Here is a 21824-nt window from a genome sequence, read left to right as displayed (position 1 = left end):
AAGCCGGAAAAGTCACACCAGTTCAAGATCCAGCAAATCCTTTACTTCATCTGCACGCATTCAAGCAGAGGCAGAGAGAGCCGCACTTGTAGCTCGCGCTGCAGCTTTAAAGGAGAAACACGCACTCGAGGAGCAGAAGAGAAAGGAAGAGCTGGAGCCCAATACAGAAATGGCAGCTACCGCTGCTAACTTAGCAGTGTTAGCAGCCTCCAGTCACCAAGCGTTCCCAAATACACCATCAAATGGAATGGAATCATATTTTCAAAAAGAATCAAGGTTAAAGGAAACCTCTACCACTCTCAGCCCACATGCCAAAGAATATCCACCAACATTTGTGGACTCACAACAACAACAAGATAGATAGATAATAACTTAATTGATCTCGAGGGAAATTCAAGTTTCCAGCATCACAGTTCCAGAGTGCAAACAACATGCATATAGGAATGCAACACAAGACAACAGTCAGGACAGTCAACTGAATAAAACATTAAAACAGGAAAAAACAAAAAGCAAACCTCTCTTTGATCACCCTCATGTGCAGCTAACAAATCCAAATGTCATTCAGTCTCAACTTTCTCAAGGAAATGATGAAACATCAGCTCTCTACAACTTACTGCAAAGACAAAATTAAATAACATTGCTAATACAACATTGTATGGAGCGTAATGCAAGCAACAGAGGGGACTGTCTGTATTTCTTGGATAAGTACACAAGAGGTCAACCAAGAGAGCTGGTCCGTAGCTGTCAGCATATGGCCCCAGACAGAGGCTATGCTACAGCTAAGAATTTGCTACAGGAACACTTTGGTAATGAACACAAACGCACTGCAGCATATGGAGAAAGCCCTCTGCTGGCCAGTGGTGAAACCTGAGGATGTAAAATCTCTTCAAGCATATTCCCTCTTTCTGCATGAGTGTTGTAATGCAATGGAGGACATAGAGTACATGAAAGAACTGGATATGCCAGCAAATATGAGAACAGTGATTCTGAAGCTTCCATACAAGCTAAGAGAAAAATGGAGAACCTCTGCCTGTGAGCTGTTGGAATGACTCAATCGCAGGGCACAGTTCACTGATATTGTCACATGTGTCGAGGGTCAAGTCAAAATAGTGTCTGACCCAATCTTTGGAGACATTCAGAACACACAACAGGGTACAGTAAGCAAAAATGCAAACAGGATGAAATCACAACTCCAATCAAGATTTAAAGGAGACAGTTTTGCAACTACTGTTACCACCATTGAAACCCCCACATTTGAAAAATCCAGAAAGTCTAGCCAGGATATATGGCAAAGTGGTTCATCTGCAAATAACAGCAGCTTTTGTATGTGTTGCTCTCGAGGCTCTCACACTGGAGCAGTGTCCACGGTTGGAGGAAAAGACACACAGGGACGAGATTAACTTTTTAAAAGGAAAAAGGAATCTGTTTTGGCTGCCTTCATATCGGACATAGGAGCAAGGATTGTGATAAGCGCTTGACTTGCAAGGAATGTGGCCAAAACCATCCCAGTGTTCTTCATATCCACCAAAGAGTAAAAGCAGTCAACACAAACCCAAAACCGCCAAAAGAACCATCATTGAGCAGCGCACTTGTCTCTCTGCAAACAGGTGGTCATACAGGGGCCGGGAACAGTGATGGGATTCTATCCATCTTACCGGTACAGGTGAAGTCCAACAAGGGAGATAAAATAATACAGACGTATGCATTTCTAGATCCAGGCAGTACAGCCACATTTTGTACAGAAAACCAGATGAGGAAGCTGAATCTGAATGGAAAGAAAACCCAAATCAGCTCAAGAACCATGAGCTCTAGAGCATCAGTTTCCAGCTACATGTTGACAGGTTTGGAGATTTCAAGTCTCCCTGGAAAAAATTTTACGATCTTCCAGAGGTCTACACCCAGAAGAGGATGCCTCTGACCTCTGATAATATTATCAAAGCAGAGGATTTGGCTAAATGGGCATATCTGGATGGTGTTCGTGTTCCTCACATTCAAGCTGACGTGGAGTTGTTGATAGGTACCAATGCCTCCAAAATGCTTGAGCCATGGGAAGTGGTCAATAGCCATGGAAACGGACCCTATGCCATTAGGACCCTATTGGGGTGGGTTATTAATGGTCCCCTTCAAGGATGCAGTGACGAGCGGTGTAAGAGTGGCTGCCCCGCTGTTACTGTTAACAGGATCTCCATAGAAAACTTGGAGAAGTTACTGCATAAGCAATACACCCATGATTTTAATGAAAAAACATCAGAAGACAAAAAGGAGATGTCAAGAGATGATGTGAAATTCACGGAAATCATGAGTGATTCTGTCAAGCTTCAAGATGGACACTATAGCTTGAACCTTCCCTTTAAAAAAAAAGAGGTCTCTCTGCCAAACAATCAATGTGTTGCAAAGCAGCGCATTCTTGGATTGAAGAGGAGATTTGAGAGAAATGAGAAGTTCCCCCAGGAGTACACCAACTTTCTCAGTGATGTCATCAGTAAGGGTTACGCTGAACGTGTGCCTGAACATCAGGTGGAACGATCTGATGGAAAAGTGTGGTACATTCCACATCATGGAGTGCACCATCCAAAGAAAGGAATTCTTTGTGTTGTATTTGACTGTGGAGCTGAGTTCAGAGGTAAATCTCTCAACAGTCAACTTCTACAAGGCCCTTACCTCACTAGTTCTTTGTTAGGAGTCCTCACACGTTTTAGACAAGAGCCTGTGGCTTTGATGACTGATGTTCAAGCCATGTTCCATCAAGTCAAGGTGGCTGAGAAAGATATGGATTTTCTTCGATTCTTGTGGTGGCCTGAAGGAGATCTAAAGCAAGAACTTGTGGACTACAGGATGACTGTGCATCTGTTCGGGACAGTGTCTTCACCCAGTTGTGCTTGTTACGCCCTGCGAAAGACTGCAGAAGATAACCATAACAGTTTCCCTGCCGAGTTAATTGACACAGTCAATAGAAACTTTTTCATGGATGACTGTCTTAAGAGCTTGCCGTCTGAGGAGGAGGCTGTCGAAATGGTCAAGAACTTGACAGCTGTTTGTCAGAAGGGAGGCTTCCATTCACAAAATGGATTAGAAACAATCGTGAAGTATTGCTATCCATTCCAGAAGAGCACAGATCTAAGAACCTGCAGGAGTTGGATCTGGACAGAGACCAACTGCCAGTTGAGAGAGCCCTTGGCCTGCATTGGCGTGTTGAGACAGACACTTTTAAGTTCAAGATGGCACTCAAGGAACAGCCCCTTACTAGATGTGGGATTCTATCTGTGGTCAGCTCAGTTTACGATCCTTTGGGATTTCTGACGCCACTCACACTCCCAGCTAAGCTCATACTACAGGATCTATGTGTATGGATGGGACGACAAGATTCCCCCAACTCTCCAACAGCAGTGGATCAAGTGGCTGAGAGACCTGGAAAGAGTGACAGCATTCAAGATTGCTAGATGTCTCAAGCTGACAAATTTTGGACAAGCCACTCGTGTCAGGTTACATAATTTTTCAGATGCCAGTGAAAGTGGATATGGCACTGTGACATACCTTAGGATGCAGAACAACCACCACAGTACACATGTCTCTTTCCTGATGGGAAAACCCATAGTGGCACCTCTAAAGCAAGTGACGATTCCTCGTTTAGAACTCACTGCTGCCGTTCTTGCCGTTCGAGTGGACACGATGCTTAGAGCGGAATTGCAGCTTCAACTTGAGAAATCACGTTTCTGGACTGATAGTACTTCAGTTTTGAAGTATATCAGAAACGAGGACAAGAGATTTCAAACCTTTGTGGCGAACAGGATATCTACCATCCGAGAAGCAACTGATGTCTCACAGTGGAGGTACATTCATACCACACAGAATCCTGCAGACAAAGCCTCAAGGGGATTTAAGATGGATAATTTGCTGACAAACAGAAGATGGATTGATGGCCCTGACTTTCTGTGGAAAGCAAAGGAGGAGTGGCCAGTTGTCAGCTTGGATTCTGACATTGCTGCTGATGACCTGGAGGTCAAAAAGGATCTCGTAACCAATGCAGTGATTGTTGAGGATACACCAAGTGCCACCCATCAACTGCTAACATACTTTTCTGACTGGAAAAGGTTGAAGAGGTCCGTTGCATGGATCTTGAAAATAAGGAAGACTCTACTGGAGATGAGTCAAAAAAGAAAACAAATGAGTCAAGAGGATGCAAACACGAATGGCAAAGTGGAACAGGAAATGCAACGTATCAAAGCTGCATTAGGAGGTCAGAGTTTGACTCCAGACGATCTTTCGGGAGCAGAAACATCCATCATTCGCTTCACTCAGCAGGAAAAGTTCCACGATGAGTTGGCTGTAAAATGTGCAATGTGAAGTGAAAAAGGAAAGCACCATCTACAACTCTGGACCCTGTTCTGGAAGATGGATTGCTTAGAGTCAGAGGCAGATTGAGCAAGGCAGCCATGCCTGAGGAGACCAAACATCCAGTCATCCTATCTAAAGACCAACACGTATCCACTCTAATATTAAAGCACATTCACAAACAGGTGGGCCATGGTGGAAGAAACGATGTTCTCTACAGATTGCAGAGAAAATACTGGATTACCAGTGCTAATGCAGCAACAAGAAAGATCCTGTCCAACTGTGGCTTCTGCAGGCGCCATAAAGGGAAGTTGGGTGAGCAAAAAATGGCAGACTTGCCTCTAGAGAGAATTGCGCCTGATCTTCCTCCATTTACAAACATTGGGGTTGATTATTTTGGACCGTTTGTGGTCAAGAGAGGACGTACTTTTGAAAAACGCTATGGAGTCATTTTTACATTTATGGCATGTAGAGCAGTCCACTACTTTGGATACTGACTCATGTAAAAACGCTCTACGCAGATTTGTTTGTAGAAGAGGACAAGTCTCTCATTTAAGGTCCGACAATGGAACCAATTTCATTGGTGCTGAAAGGGAGTTGAGGGAAGCTCTTGCTGCTTTAAATCACAGCAAAATACAGGCCGCTTTTCTACAGGAAGGAATAAAGTGGAGCTTCAACCCACCAACAGCTTCTCATCATGGAGGTGTATGGGAGCGCATCATAAGGCTAGTTAGACGGACACTAACATCAGTTTTACATCATCAAACCCTGAGTGACGAGGGATTCCATACAGTTCTATGTGAAGTCGAAGCCATTCTAAATGACTGCCCCATCACAAAGTTATCTGCAGATCCCAATGATCTGGAAGCTCTCACACCCAATCACCTGCTCACAAGGGAAAGAAAAGCAGTCTTACCACCTGGTCTGTTTGAGAAGACCGACCTCTACATCAAAAGGAGATGGAGACAAGTACAGTACATCTCCGACCTTTTTTGGAAGCGCTAGCTAAGAGAATACTTGCCTTTGCTACAGGAGCGTCAAAGATGGAGTAAAGAGAGACGAAGTCTGGTTCCTGGAGACATTGTACTTGTTGCAGATGCTACAGCTCCACGTAGTTCCTGGTTACTCGGAAGAGTTATAGAGACCTATCCAGACAGGAAAGGACTGGTGCGTTCTGCAAGAGTGCAACCCAAAACCAGCACACTGGATAGGCCAGTGACCAAACTGTTTTCTTCAAGAAGCTGCAACATAAATTGTGATTATACAGTCATTATTGGTGACCTCTTACCCATAGAGGATTTTTTGTTTGTTTGTTTTGTTGATTACATTTTTCACATTTGGCTCCATACTATAAATATGTATTAAACTGTTGGATGAACATGATGGTGAGATGTTAAAGTGTAAATAAATGCAACTGATATAACGTTACACAGCGCACTGGACATTGGATTTGTTTGTAGAGCACGCATCCGAACAAGTTCTCCCGTCCGCCACTCAGTGGCTTATAGATTTAGATATTTGTTTGTTAAAAGTCACTACATCCTTTAACATACATATATTTTCACTCACACACAGATACATTCTCCTTTCACATACATATATACTTTGCTATCAACAAATACATATATTTTCACTCTCACATACACATATTTACACATACACACATGTATTCTTTACTCTCACCAGTGGTGGCTGGTGACTCCAAAAATTGGGACAGCCTGTCACTGAAAAAAATTTTTTTAATAACGCACGGGGGGAAGCAGCGCCTTTTATAGTCCATCCTCAGAACATTGTAGTTTCACCATAGCAGACCCGCGTCACTAACATTTGCCGCTGTTGTATCATAATTACGGATTCTTTTAACACCACGGTTGTCTTTTCCTAAGTCCTTATGAATTCTCCTTCACATCTTTCCTTGACCTCATGGCGTTTTCCATCGCGGTCAAGGAAAAATGGTTAGGAAAAGACGTTAGGACGTAATTTTTGGACTTTTCGACCGCAGCCTTAAAATTTTTCGGTTCCAGAACAGCTGATCAGGGTCAGTTCAATCAACTCTGAGTAGGTTCATCAATAGAGCTCTGATACTACGATTCACATGGCGACAGGTAAATGAGAGGCGGAGCCTCCATTTTAATCCAGTCGACGTAGAGATTGTAGTACATGTACGTACAGTATATGCTGACTGTGCACATTTATCTATAAAAAAAGTCAGAGCGGGGAAAAGTGTAAAAAATATGATACAGTTTTATTCAGTGTTGTCCATTAATTCATCTTTTACCAGACTCACATTTCCTTAATGATAAAGTGGTGGAATCTGTGTGTTGCCTTTAAGGCAAAATGATGGGCGGACTTTTATTTTGAGAAGGCTTTTATTTTGATAAGTGTGAGTCATCACTTCCTGTCGGCCATTTGAGAAAGCTGGCTGAATCTGTCCCAAACCCCCAGGAAGAGCGCCGGTAGACGATCCGGACTTTCGTAGTGGCCAAACGGTGGTACTTCAGTCACGTGATGCCGTTGGGCCCAAAAATACTTTTTCCCATAGACTTACATTGGGAAAGAGACGTCTGTAACTCAGCGGATAAATTTTTTTGAGGTGAATCAACTTCCCAGTACGAACACTCCAATAGCCCTTATTTAAAAAATTTAGTTTTTAAAGTTGTAAAATGCACTAATAGCTGAATCCAGAGTTATTTCCCTTCCTCCGTTCATGTGAGTGAGACCCAGACCATGACGTTGGGACCCCGTGACCGAGTCATGTGACCAAGCGGACGCTACTGCGCATGTCCCAGTTGCCCATGGCCGCCAAGATACGTGTACTTTTCCAGATGGAAGTCGAGCCATTTAGACTTCATGCGCCAATGAGCAGCTCTCATAGCAATGACCGGGGCCCCGCCTCCAACGCTGTATCCAGTTCTCTTCATACATCCATGATCTGTCCACATGCCTTCCTGTATCCACTGTCATCCACACTGTAAACGCCACAGAGGCAATGTCGTAATTAAATAATTAGATTTTTGTACTTATAAGTTAATGTTAAAAATGTTATTTACATAAAAAAAAACATTTGATTGTTTATAATTGGAAGGGTTGTATTTACATGTAGGCCTATGTACATTGGAAAAACTCATGTTGCCAACAAAATGGTGATTGTTTATTCTGTTTTCGTTACAGTTTTCACTCTGTCTCTGTAAGATGGTGTAAAGAGCCACAATAAAGAGCAAGTGAAGCTTACTACGATTCAAGTCATTGTCGTTTAACTAGTTGGATAGCTGCAGCTTCTATGCTGTAGTGAGGACTGCATCATCTGATTGTGTATTAGACTGTAGCCTACATTACATCTACAGTATATTTGTTCAGCTCTGATGGGGAAAAAACACAGGAGCAGCAACTGAAGATGAAAAATATAGTTGAAGATTTAAAAATATATTTAAACATAGAGACACAACTCCCAGTCTGATCCAGTAATAATGTGTTTGGTGATTTAAAGGTTAAATAGAGTAGATGAAAATAGACACCTGGGCTATTTGGATCTTGGCTCAACAGCATTCAGTGACTTTATTTCAGCTACTTCAACAAATGGAGTCAATTTAAACCCAGTCAGTGAAATACTGTTAAAACACTTTAAAAAAAACCAAAAAAACAAATTTTCTAACTCCATTCACTCACAAATATTAACATATAATCTACAATATTTTTATGTTCCATCAGTGTGACCAATCATACCGTGAGTGACAGAGATCATTATTCATTGATCCTGTGGCTGAGATTCATACAGATTTTTACTAGCATATTTAAACTGAGATACACAATATGTGCAATGAACTTGTTAGTGGTGTAGTGATGGGTCCTAATACGTCACACAGGAACTGTCCTTGGGGTGTATTGTTTTGCACACCGGAACAAATAAAGGGTCGGAACCAGAGACATGAGGCTTGCAGTCGAGCTATTTAGATCAGATAAATGCTAGGTTTCGGTTGTACCTATAAACTACTGAACATGGTGTCAGAAGTTAAACGGATAATGAGCGTGTTTGCGTGTTAAGAGTAAAAAAAAAAAAAAGAAGTGTCAAATTACACGTATCGAAGAGTTGGCGATAGTTAGCTAGACACAGGTAGCTACTAGCGGCGTGACAACATGAACCAGTTCCAAGTCAGCCAAGCGGAGAAGTTTTCGTTCAGAGCAGAAGACTGGCCCAAGTGGATAAAGCGTTTTGAGAGATTCCGTATCGCTTCTGGATTAGAAACACACGCGGACGAGAACCAAGTCAACGCTTTGATCTACACTATGGGTGAGGAGGCGGAGGATATAATAGTTTCCTTACACCTAACTCCTGAAGAAGCGAGTGAGTATTCTACTGTCGAAGAAAAGTTAGATGCTCACTTCATAGCTTGCAGAAATGTCATATTCAAGAGGGCAAAGCTTAATCAGCGGAAGCAAGAGATGGGCAAGTCAGCTGACAGCTTCATTACTACGCTGCATTGCCTGGCGGAGCACTGTGGATATGGAGCTCTACATAATGAAATGGTGAGGGACAGACTTGTGGTGGGTCTGAGAGACAAACATTTATGTGAACAATTACAGATGGACCCAGAACTGACACTTGTGAAGGCTGTTACGCAAGCCAAACAAAACGAACTGGTGAAAAGGCAACAAGAAATGCTAAAGACTCATTTTAAGGGTGACATCTCAAACACGCAGCTCGACAGCGTGCACGCGCAGCGGCGCAGCAGCGCAAGATCAGTGCAAGCCAAAGCTCAGTCCAGACAGACGACTCAGAAAACCCCAGAAAGACAGGCAAGATGCAAAACAACAATGTCCAGCAAGAGAAGCAACGACCAGAGAGGTCAAGAAAAATTCAGCTGGGGCCAGGAAGAGCACCTCTGAAAGTAAAGGGCAAGTTCACTGCCACTCTCACCAAAAAAAACCAAAAGCACTACAGAGGTCATATATGTCGTGGAGGGGCTGAGCACGCTACAGCTGAGCAGGCCGGCTGCCAACGCCCTGCAGTTGGTCGTCAGACTAGATGACATCAGCCTGGACTCCATAGAGACTGTAAAGCGGGAGTTCCTGAAGCTCTTATGTGGACTTGGAAAAATGGAGGGTGAGTACAACATTGTTCTGAAGCTGGGGGCAAAGCCTTTCTCCATCTCAATGCCCAGGCGCATCTCCCTCCCTCTGTTACCGAAGAGGAACTGAATCGCATGGAGCAGCGGGGGGTGACCTCAAAAGTGGAGTAGCCCACAGAGTGGTGTGCGCCCATGGTGGTGGTGCCAAAGCACACAGGCAGAGTGAGGATATGCTCTGACCTCACCGAACTGAACAAATCAGTGATGAGAGAGAGGCATCCACTACCTTCAGTTGAACACACACAGCTTGCCGGAGCCAAAGTGTTCTCAAAGTTGGATGCCAATGCTGGCTTTTGGCAGATTCCACTCTCAAAAGAATCTTCCCTGCTGAACACATTCCTCACACCTTTCGGGCGGTATCGCTACAACCGTCTCTGTTTTGGGATCTCATCAGCACCTGAACACTTCCAGAAACGCATGCAGCGGGTCCTGGAGGGACTAGAAGGCGTTCTGTGTCAGATGGATGACGTGCTCATCTGGGGAGCCACACAGACGGAGCACGACGAGAGGCTGCGGAGAGCTCTGTCTCGACTCCAAGAGCAGGATCAAGTTCCTGGGGCAGATCATCGAGGAGACAGGGGTCAGCCCGGACCCTGACAAGGTGAGCGCTGTGAGAGCCATGAAGGCGCCCACCAACGTCAGTGAAGTGAGAGGTTTTCTGGGGATGACAAACCACCTTGGGAAATTCCTGCCTCACCTCGCTGAGAAAACACGCCCACTCAGAGATCTGCTAAAGAAGTCAAACATGTGGGTGTGGGGGTCACAGCAGCAGCAGGTCTTTGACAGCATAAAAGAATAACTTACACTCCCCCAGGGCTAGCGCTGTATGATCCTAATGCTGAAACGCTAGTCTCTGCCGATGCGTCATCGTAGGGGATGGGAGCTGTTCTCGAGAGAGCGCAGACTGGAAACCGGTGGCAAATGCTTCGAGAAGTCTCAGCAGCACCGAACTGCAATATGCCCAGATCGAGAAGGAGGCGCTGGCCACCACGTGGGCCTGTGAGAGATTTGCAGAGATTGTTATCGGGAAAAGCTTCCTTATCGAAACTGACCACAAACCTCTGGTTTCTCTGCTGGGCTCAAAAAGTCTGGATGAACTTCCACCACGCATACAACGTCTGCGTATGAGTCTAATGAGATTCTCCTACACCATATCTCATGTGGCCGGCAAGGACATCGCGACTGCAGATGTGTTGTCGAGAAGCCCTGTGAACAGCACAACAGAGGGGCTACAAGAGGAAGAAATCAACCTGTATGCCGATTCTGTCTTTGACGAAGGATGGCCTGTTCTCCATTGGAGCAGTATTCCAGCCATATATGCCTTTCTCAGGTGAGCTCACTGTTCAAAATGGCCTACTACTGTTTGGCAGCAGCATAGTAATCCCAGCATCACTCAGAGAAGACATGCTGACCAAGCTTCACGAGGGTCATCTTGGTATAGCCAAATACAGGGAGAGGGCTCAGTTTGGTGGCCAGGTCTCAACAGGGAGCTGAAAAAAATGATAGAGAGCTGTGACACGTGTCCACGTGAGAGAACTAACCTCAGAGAGACAATGATGCCTACTGAGTTCCCGTCAAGGCCATGGTTTACTGTGGGAGCAGACCTGTTTCAGACTGAAGACAAATATTTCTCAGTTATCGTGGATTATTTTTCACGATACTTTGAAGTGGCCAAACTCACATCCACAACATCAGAAGCTGTGATAGTGCACTTCAAGTCCATTTTTGCACATCACGGGATACCTGAAGTGGTACGGTCTGACAACGGACCACAATTTGCATCTGAATGCTTCAGACAGTTTGCACAGGAGTGGGGCTTCAGCCATGTGACATCTAGTCCACATTTCCCACAGAGCAACGGTGAGGCGGAGCAGGCTGTAAGGACGATCAAAAATCTCCTCAAGAAATCAAGTGATCCTTATCCTGCCCTCATGGCCTACTGTGCCGCTCCACTGGCAAATGGACACAGTCCCGCTGAGTTACTCATGGGGAGGAAGCTCAATCCAGCATGTGCAGACATGGAGAAACTGGAAAAGACAAAACAAAAGTACAGATTGAAACAGCAACAAAACTACAACCGACGACACAGAGCACATGACATGCCACACCTGCAACCTGGCGATCATGTGTGGGTCAAGGACATGCTCGAAAGACCCACGGTGGTGTCTTCAGCAAACAATCCGAGATCCTACGTCATCGAGACGCCCAGGGGCATGCTGCGAAGATACAGATTCCACCTCTCGCCAACCTCTGTGGCGCCTGAAACACCTACCAACGCACCTGAAACATCGCAGGAAAACAACACTCCAGTTGCTGTCAGTACACCTGCTCCACCAGTCACACCGGAAGTCCAGCGTGACTCCAGTCAACAGACTCCATTGTGTGAGAAACGTTATCTGGCTACAGTTAGAGTGACTCCAGCATTCTTGAAGGACTATGTGAGATGAACACTAACACTGAGTGAAAACTGGGGCAGAATAATCCCCACACTCAGATAAAGGGTTTGGGCAGTCTACCCCATCCCTTATATGCACACACAGACACAGAAAAAAAAGAAAAGAGAGAGAGAAGTTGATATTTGAAAAGATTGTGTTGATTATTGTGTTAATGTTTACAGAAACATATGTTGGAAAATGCTTCATACCCGTGGTATATGGTAATGGGTTCATATATAAGCTACTGAGTGAAAGTGAAAAGCCAAAAGGTGTTCTTATTGATAGAGATGTCATTGTTTAAATAATACTGTTAACATGTTACAATATGTTGCGGTATGGAGAAGAGTTTTTCATCACTGTGTTCAGTAAGGTTATTTCTGCATCTCCACAAGAAATGTCTCTTAATTAGAAGGGGGGGTGTAGTGATGGGTCCTAATACGTCACACAGGAACTGTCCTTGGGGTGTATTGTGTTGCACACCGGAACAAATAAAGGGTAGGAACCAGAGACATGAGGCTTGCAGTCGAGCTATTTATGTAGCAGATAAATGCTAGGTTTTGGTTGCACCTATAAACAACTGAACAAGTGGAACTGCTCCAACAAACTGACCGCTGTTTCAGTCAGTGTGATAAAAATGAACTTCGCAAACAGAAGAACAAGCTGAGGTTTTATTCTGAGCTGAGGGTGACTTGATTCTGTGTGATATTTGAATGTGAGGGCAAAAAAAGCTGTTCAGAAATGACTGACTGCACATAAAAGCTGTAACTTTAGATAGTCAGGCTGCTCCACCCGAAGTGTGTGAAGGAGCGCTATCGCAGGTCCTTCCTTCCTGCAGCTGTCAGACTCCACAACCAGCACTGCTCCCAGTAGACCACATACACACCAAAAACTGACAAGAACTGCACTATACTGTACACTGACTGTGCAATATCATTGCTACTCAGGTGTAATTCTTACTGTGCAATATTTTCAGGTGGAATTTCATTTCATTCTCACTGTGCAATATCATTTTTCCAGTTGTGTCATTTTTTATTGTCTGTTTATTGTCGATACTGTATATACTGCTCCTATTTTTATACATCTTTCTATTTAAATGGTTCAAATTTTGTTACACTTTGTTTAGCTCTTTTTTTTACTGTGTTAGCTGATGCTTCTTGTTTTTTTTCACTATCCCCTTTGCTGCTGTACACTGCACATGTCCCCACTGTGGGAATAATAAAGGAATATCTTATCTTATCTTATCTTAGTACTGAGTAACAAACTAATATCTTTAAATTCTGACGCAAATATGCTTCGATACAGACTGAATGAATGAGGAAATAAAGCAGCGTGTCTGAGCGCCGGTGAGCGACTGTCGTCTGTGTGTGTGGTGGGGCGGGGGAGTGGGGGTTGAGATCGGGGTTGTGTACTGATCCTGCAACATAGGAGGCATCAGGAGAGAGTGTGAGTGAAAATATATGTATGTGAAAGGTATGTGTGTGTGAGTGCCAGAACGAATTATGTCTTGTCCGGCCCCTCATAGTTCAGACTCAGACTCCAACACAAACTACAAGGAAGCACCAGAACCGCAAAGTTCTATCTAGTGAAGCCCATCTGTTAAACATTGTACACTCTTCCTGCTTCAGCCTCCCGACCGCGGTCAGAAGACACAGGGGAGACCGTAGCTTTGGTCTCCAGGACCGGAGTCTCTGCTGTACTCTGCTCCTCTGCCTGTCTTCACTCACACACCGCACTCGTTCTCACTTGTTCTCATTCGCTCCACTCTCACGTGCATGCGTGCACACTCCACACTGCAGAAGAGTTAGTTTAGCTCTGAGAATATATAGTAAATGTACAGTGGACGTTTGTGCAGAAATAACTGCTGCAGCTCCTCCAGACCAACAGAGGTTTCCCGTGTCTTGTGAAGTGACGGGGCTCCGCAGAGAGAAACGTTATCGTCTACGACCAAAACTCCGGTGTCTCTCGTTCCCTCCGGCCGCGGTCGGGAGGCTGAGGCAGGAAAAGCCAACACTAGGATCAGCATTGATTCATGGAGAGACCTTGGTCTGGTCAGCTAACATTACTGCCAAGCAGCTGAAATATAGAATGATATTGTGCTTTTAGCTGACGTGTGTCGCCTCACTGTGTTGAGTGATGCTCCTTGCGAGCACAAGCGCCAGCAACAGGACGCTGACTTTCGTTGACTTAACGGCAACAGGTGTCGCTGTTAACAAGACATTTAGGATTCTTACAAACAGTCCCTTTAACTGATAACAACATATTCAAAGCCAACCGGCGTGCACCTGCACATACTCACATGATTTCCAAAAATCAAACAAGCCATCAAAGCTGCAGTTATATTTCAAGCAAAATGATTAGGCTAGTTGTTAGACTAAACATATTGAAATATGCCAGTTCTGATATGTTCACAGTCAAAGCCTATCAAGCCTAAGACATGGAAATCTCACTTTCACAATAGGGGACCTTTAATGTAGTATTCTACTCTAAAGACGGATAAATAAAATACAATGTAAGCTATGTCTCTGTCACACACACACACACACACACACACACACAACAGCCAGAGAGAGTCTGACTTACGAAGCTGGAGGTGTCCACCTTCTTCCTGCGGACCAGGTTAGTGATGTTGTCTCCGTTGTAGGTCATTCCCTCCATGCAGCCCACAAAGTTCTCTCGGCCTCCTGAACTTGGCTTCGCTGATACAGGTAGCCCTCCGAAACTGATCTGAGGACACACAGCAGAGCAGAGCAACAGTGATCCTACTGTACTGGGACGTTTATAGTGCTACTGTGACCAACAAACACACCTGACTGTCAGCAACTCATATCAGATCATTAGCTTTCAATTCAGAAAATGCAATATTACAATCAAATGAAACACTGATATTATATTGTATTGCCAGGTGGAGTAGAGGCTCAGCCAGACCCCAGACAGAATGTTGCATTAGTCAGACAGATGTTTTCACCTGTAAGCCTGCTTATCTTATATATCAGTCACAACAACTTCTTCAGACGTGATTTAAGACTGATAAGACGACTTCCAAAGTAGAGACTGCCACCAGGGAGGGGCTTGGGGTGCTGTAGGATAGCCATAGCAGGCCCAAGGACATTTCTGTGGTGTATTTAGAATGTTTAATGCCTTACATTAGCATCTATTCTTAAGTATACTCGTGAGTCAAGGTGTGCGTGCACATGAGTTTCTGGCGGGTCAGTGCCTGGAGCACATTGGACAACGCCTAGGTGCTAGAAAAACTAAACTAAACGGTCATCACAGTCAAAGCATTATTTGTTTAGCCTACATTTATTAATCAGAGCATTGAATAATCACTCAAAATCAGCTGGCGTGTAGAAACAGCTGTTAACACCAGCCTCTCTCTCACTCTCACTCTCACTCTATCCATCTTTCTCTCTCTCTCTATCTATCTCTCTCTCTATCTCTCTCTCGTTGAACATGGGACGCGATCACTATCCGATGCTCATTCATATAACATTAGCTCTATGAAGCGAAAAAATGTTGATTCATTGGTGGAGGTGTTGGTAATTAGCAGGATTAGTTTGTGATCTCAGAACCTGAGGCTGAAATGTGCACAAACCAGTCTGTTGCTCGCTGCTTGTGTGCCTGTCCGTGGCAGAACTGAGTCAAAGGTTATATTGAGTTGTGTTTACGTAGACTGGCAGGCCTAATCTGTATCCCTTGGGCTGAATATCTCGCCTTGTGCTTAACACAGAATGACATTGTAACCGTTGCGGAGTGGGCAGCCTACTGCGTATATGTGCGTGTGTGCACATGTGTATATGTGTCAGGGGTGTGGAAGTAGAAATTAATCTGTGGTGACTGGCACATTAATGGGAAACCCCAAATTTCAGCGCATCCTCACTGAAAGGTGGAGCAACCACGTCGACCCTTTTACTGATGACGTAGATACAGTAGGTGTGTGCACGCATTGTGGCAACGGAAGAACAGCGGACTGCAATAGCTTGTCAAGCTATGAAGGGCGTTAATCCCCAGAGATCACAAATATAACCTAAACAAATAGACTTTCCCAATCAGTGTGCTCATAGTGAGTGTGTAGAAGACATTAGCAAGTGGCCAGAGGCCTGTACTATGAAGCCAGTTCAACATATCCAGGCTACCTTCTCCTTATCTGGCATCACTAACCCTAAGAAACGCGGCCCGCCAAGCGGTCCTACGACGCTGGTTATCATCTCGGTAAATCAACCCAAAGTTTATCAATCTGGTTATGAGCGTGTTCACAAAAAGGGGCGGGGTTTGCAGCATGTGACCAATCACAAACATGGACAAGTCTACTGTCAGCATTTTACAAAGGAAGAGATATTAGACAATTACGAAGAAGTTACACACAAAATCCATACTAAAAGTAACACAGCTGAAGCTGCCAGATGCAGGAAGGACAGCTGGCTAAAGAAAAACTCTCGATTTGTGAATGTGTAAATTAACAGACTTACTAATTTAATTTAACGGAACACTCAAAAGTCAGATATAGTGGTCTAGATGGGGCAGTGATATATAAATAGCTTTTAGAATATAATGGATGAATAGTTATACTTCATTTTGGCCTTTGACAAAGTTGTGGTGTGTGTGACTACTTCAGCCTTCTTTCAGCTGCGTCCTGTCTCCGGCGGTGTGAAACGGACTTGAGAGCAAATAAATTAAACATAAAAAAATATAATTCAAAACGGTAAACGCACAGCATAAATCCAGCTGTCCTTCCGGCATTTGTCAGTTTAAACTGCGTTGTTTTTAGTCTGATTATGACTGTAACCTCTTCATCTTTATGTAATATTATCATACACCGAGCTCTGATTGGTCAGTAGGAGGTGCTTTCATATGAGTTGATCTCTTATCTGGAACATAACCTGCTGCGGAGCAGGTTAGCTGTTCAGCATCAGTTACCATGGCGATCTACCCCAGTAAGAAGTGATACACCTTCGTAGGACTGAAAACCCCGAAGGGTTAACCCAGAAGTTACCTCACTGACCCTAAATCCTGCTTCCTAGTACAGACCTCAGATATATACACATATTTGGTGGAGAAATCTAGTGTGTAACCTTACACTAAATGCTTCCAACTACGTTATCTGTGGTCATGTACAGAATGTCAAATACCATGACAGACTCAGGGTTTTGAGTTTATTACAACACAAACACAAGCATTTTTGATGGTATCTTCAGTCCAGACGCCGCCGGTGTTTAGGTTTAACGAGTGACCGTGTTAACAGCCAAATGGGTGGTTGCTCGTAGTGACGACGGCTATTGAAAACACAAACAGAACATGTAGGTGTCCTCGTAAAAGCCTTTAATCACTTTGAAGTACATACTCATCTGTGTCTATTATCTACACCTAGCATTTACGTAAGTCACTACGAGTGACCACGCAAGCATTTGGCTGAAATTCACCTGTTCACACGGCCACTCGTCAAACTGAAACACCCTGTTGCTCTGAAACGTCGTAATCCTGTCGGAATTCTGTAGAACTTGAGCCCTCTGTTTGAATATTGATAATGACAGGCGAACACATAACAACCAGACTTGTTGATGCTGGTTACAGTTTTAATTCCATGTTTGAAGCTCGCTAACTCCAACCACTTCTGTTGCCAACATGTGTGTTGCTGATGTTGGCTGTAAAAGGGTCTATAGCACCAGCAAAAGAAAGTCTCTGGCTCTGCCCCTGGATACTGAACACTGCCCTTAATATATATAATAATAATAATAATAATATAAGGCAGGCTTTTCTCTGAAATGAGATTTAAAAGGTGCAGTCAGCGATTCTAATCCAGTACACTCTTTGTCACTCTTCGGTGTTCATACACAGCCCTGGCTCTGTAAATGGGAAACAAACAGAACCACACAACACTATTCCAGCCAATCAGCAACAGGGTCGTTCATGCTCGTGCACAGGACAGGGGAAAGGCCATGGACGTACAATATAAAAAAAGAGAGGAAGTGGGAGTTCTCCAGAATCGCTGACTCCCCCTAAAGTTCATAATGTCCAGACACGTTTCCTGTTCTAAAAGATTAAATGGTTTCTGTTAAAATAGATTTTGGACTGATGGGGTAATGGACATCGAGGACATACAGTAGTCCTAGCTAGCAAGGTACCCATGAACACAGGCAGACTGTCTCCATCATCTTCCACACACACACACACACACACACACACACACACACACACACACACACACACACACACACACACACACACTGTGGCAGCAGTAGCAGTAGATGACGCAGCTTTCACGTCTAAAATGACCCCATATATCAACTCAACCAAACTGTTACATTGCAGATCAGGTCCTGTATAAGAGTACATCCACACAAAGATGGAAACATTTGAAATGACATTGTTGTCTCTCCATTTTGGAACCCCATCCACACTAAGAAGATGTTTTTCTCACCTAAAGACTGAGCTTTTGAAGAAGAGTCTCAAGATGTTCCAATGTGGATGCAGATCTTCAAGAAGAATAGACACACTAGAGTGCACGTATATCGTTTCCACGTGCTAATTTTCATCTTAAAGGACTTCTATAACTCACAGACCTCTGAGCAGAGAGCAAAGTCCCAGGATTGTGACATGAGGCTTAGATAATAATAATAATAATAATAATAATAATAATAATTATACCTTTATTTATATAGCACTTTTCAAAAACATGTCACAAAGTGCTTTACAAATACATAAAAAGCAGCATAAATTAACAGGTAGTAATAAATAAAAATACAGTTGATACAGTAAAAATGACAAGCAAGGTATGAAGTACTAAAACACAGTAAAAACAATTAGAATAATAGCAAGAATAACCAATTAAGAGAAAGCAATTCTGAAAAAGTGTGTTTTTAAAAGAGATTTAAAAGACTAAACAGAGCTAGCCGGCCTGATCTCCTCCGGCAGGATGGTCCAGAGTCGGGGGGGCGTGACTCCAAAGGCTCGTCTCCTCTGGGTTATAGCTTTGACCTGGAATAACTAAGTTCTCTCAGGCTGCATTCAGGCTCCTAAGGGGTTAGTAGGTCAGTGATATAATCAGGGGCTAACCCCAACCGTGCTTTAAAAGTAACCATTACAATTTTAAATCAATTCTAAAATGTACAGGTAACCAACGGAGAGATGCTAAAACAGGTGTTATGTGTGATTGTGTGAGTCGTCTTGCTGCAGCATTTTGAACTAGTTGAAGTGTGGAGAGGTTGTGTAGGGTGAGACAGGAACACAGTGAGTTACAGCAGTCTAAACGGAATGTAATGAAAGCGTTGATGACTGTTTCTAAATTCTTAGGAAATAAAAAAGATCTAATTTTTGAGATATTGCAAAGTTGTAAAAAGCATGATTGAATAACGGACTTCACCTGTTGGTCAAAGTTAAGTTTGTTGTTGAAGATCAAACCAAGATTGCTACACTGGGTTCTGACAGAGAACCTAAGTGACGGAAGAAGTGCTCGCCAGAGGAGTCTGGACCTCTGATGATGGCTTCAGATTTATTGGAGTTTAGCTGGAGAAAACTTTGTGAAAGCCAGTTTTTAACATCTGTGAGACAGGATCGTATATTGACCAGTTGTGTCAGATGATGAAAAAGGCCTGAGTCTTTACCTCATAGTCCAGGTCCAGGTGGTCAAACTCTCCATTGGTCCTGAACTGCTGAGTGTGATGGTCCAAAGTGAAGTTGACATTCCTTCGGTACCGCTGTATGACAACTGAGTGCCAGTGGTCATCATCCAGTAAGCTCCCACTGGTCACAGACGTGTGACCCTGAATGGAACCGTGCTGGTTACTGCCTGGAGAGAGGTGAGGAAATCACACAGGAACAGGTTGTAGATAATACACTCCTTACAACTTCAATAGAACAGAATAGGCTTTTGCTAGAGAAGCACACAGACTTGATAGAAGGCTACCTAAGTTGATGCTGAGCTGCAGTCTTGCCCTGCGAAGCTCCAGGGAGATGTAGTCTCCCTGCTGTCCCTCTCCATGGAGCAGGACCCCGTCTCCAGCCGTGGTTCTAAACTTCAGAGAGATGACATCCTTCACAATCTTTATCTTCTTACTCCTGAAGCGGTGGGAGATGACACCATGGCCGTCAAAACTGATCACATCTGCCCCTGGAAGACAAAAAAAAGGTCTTGTAGTGTACTGTTTAACTGTAAAATGAGAAAGTTTGTGATCAGCCATGTTGAGATCTGTTGAGGAAACACCAAGCACCGCCCATCAGCCGACAACATATTTGTCACCGTTTAAACGTTACCTATTATGCAAAATGCACTTTTCCATGTCTTTTAAACATCAATATCTGTCCCCAGTGTGTCTACAGGCCCCCCTAGTATCATAAAAGACCATCCTCTCTCTTTTTCTCCTGCTCCATCTCCAAGTAAATGGGTCTGAAAAGACGCTGAGCAGCACTTCCTTAAGCTGGTGACGTTGGTAACATTTTTCAGGCCATATAAGGGTTTCCTGGTGGAACAGTAGAACCACGAGAACAACCTCCAGCTAGGTGACCACGCCCACAGAGTGGCTGTTGAAACTGTCCTGTCCGCCATTGTTTTCCTAACTATAATCACATACCACCTTTACCCTCTGTCTTTTTATTGGGGGGGAGGGACGGGGGGGGACGGGGGGGGATCTCTCTTATCTATACCAGCTTAACTGCCTGTCTTTTTATTGGGGGGGTAGGGGATCTCTCTTATCTATACCAGCTTTACCCTCTTTCTTTTTATTGGGGGGGTAGGGGATCTCTCTTATCTATACCAGCTTAACCCTCTGTCTTTTTATTGGGGGGGTAGGGGATCTCTCTTATCTATACCAGCTTTACCCTCTGTCTTTTTATTGGGGGGGTAGGGGATCTCTCTTATCTTAGGGGGAGATAGCACGTCAACAGTAGATGTCACATAGAAGTGGTGTACATCATCTGAAAGCTGGAAACTGAAGATTAATCTGAGATGCTGCTCAGCACTGAGGGTCAAGAAATAAACATGAATTAATTGATTAATTAAAATAAATTGTGACAGTGTTTAAGGGTTTAGAACATTATGATAGAAGGATATGATGGCAATCTCCACGCCCTATTATGTCTCATGAGTTGTTGCAGCAATTTCGGGGTTGATACCATTTCTCACACAGATGACGGTATTTGTCTGGAACCCCCAAATCACTAAATCCACCCCTGTAAAACATACCCAGATCTCGACTATTCACAGTCAGAAACATTGATGAAAACACTTAGTTTGGGTAATTAGTAGTGCTTTGACATAATCACCATGGTGATAAAGTAGAGCATGGATTTAGTTAGTGGAGGTATCTTGCTGGCGGTATTGGTATTAGTGTTTATTAGTTAGTATTAAGTCTGACACCAGGGACATACAGTCTTACTCAATGGGGAAAAACACAAGGAGATATTTGCACCAAATTCGAAAAAAAAAAACACTCCCATGGGTCCACAGCAATACACCTGCCAAGTGTGAAGTAGATCGGATGAGCAGTGAAAATAACACATTCATACTGGATGCAAAAAACTGCATGGTTTTTGCCCAAAACTGCATGGGATTGCATAAAGGGGAGACTCGTGGGTACCCATAGAACCCATTTTCATTCACATATCTGGAGGTCGGAGGTCAAGGGACCCCTGTGAATATGGCAATACCAGTTTTTCTCCACTAAAATGTAGTCCTTGGAGCGTTATCAAGCCTCCTTCCCCTTCCTTAGATTTTCTAGTTTCATATGATACCAGTATATTCCTAGCTTTGAGGCTGAGCCCGCTACAGCCTCTTAAGACAGTAATGTCAGTCGGGAATGCTGGCGATCCCATGGGTCTCAGAGGGTTAACTTTCACTGGGTCACAGGGGCTGGAGCCTATCCCAGCTCACAGTGGGCAGGAAGCACAGACAGAGACAGACAACCATTCATATCCACACCGACAGGTAACTTTTATAGAC

General features: G+C 43.9%; 1 protein-coding gene across 1 annotated transcript in view; it reads right to left on the bottom strand.

The window, feature by feature from the left end:
• Positions 1-21824, bottom strand: part of LOC141777811 (contactin-associated protein-like 2) — a 76950-nt gene that overhangs the window by 33497 nt on the left and 21629 nt on the right. The window contains exons 5-7 of the mRNA XM_074652397.1: positions 19794-19997; positions 19492-19676; positions 14474-14617 (exon numbers count right to left, since the gene is read on the bottom strand). Coding sequence (XP_074508498.1) covers positions 14474-14617; positions 19492-19676; positions 19794-19997 — 533 coding nt within the window. The remainder of the gene's footprint in view (positions 1-14473; positions 14618-19491; positions 19677-19793; positions 19998-21824) is intronic.

This window comes from Sebastes fasciatus, chromosome 11 (genome assembly GCF_043250625.1).
Source record: "Sebastes fasciatus isolate fSebFas1 chromosome 11, fSebFas1.pri, whole genome shotgun sequence".
In the NCBI taxonomy this organism is placed as follows: domain Eukaryota; kingdom Metazoa; phylum Chordata; class Actinopteri; order Perciformes; family Sebastidae; genus Sebastes; species Sebastes fasciatus.
This window is presented reverse-complemented; position numbering and strand designations above follow the sequence as displayed.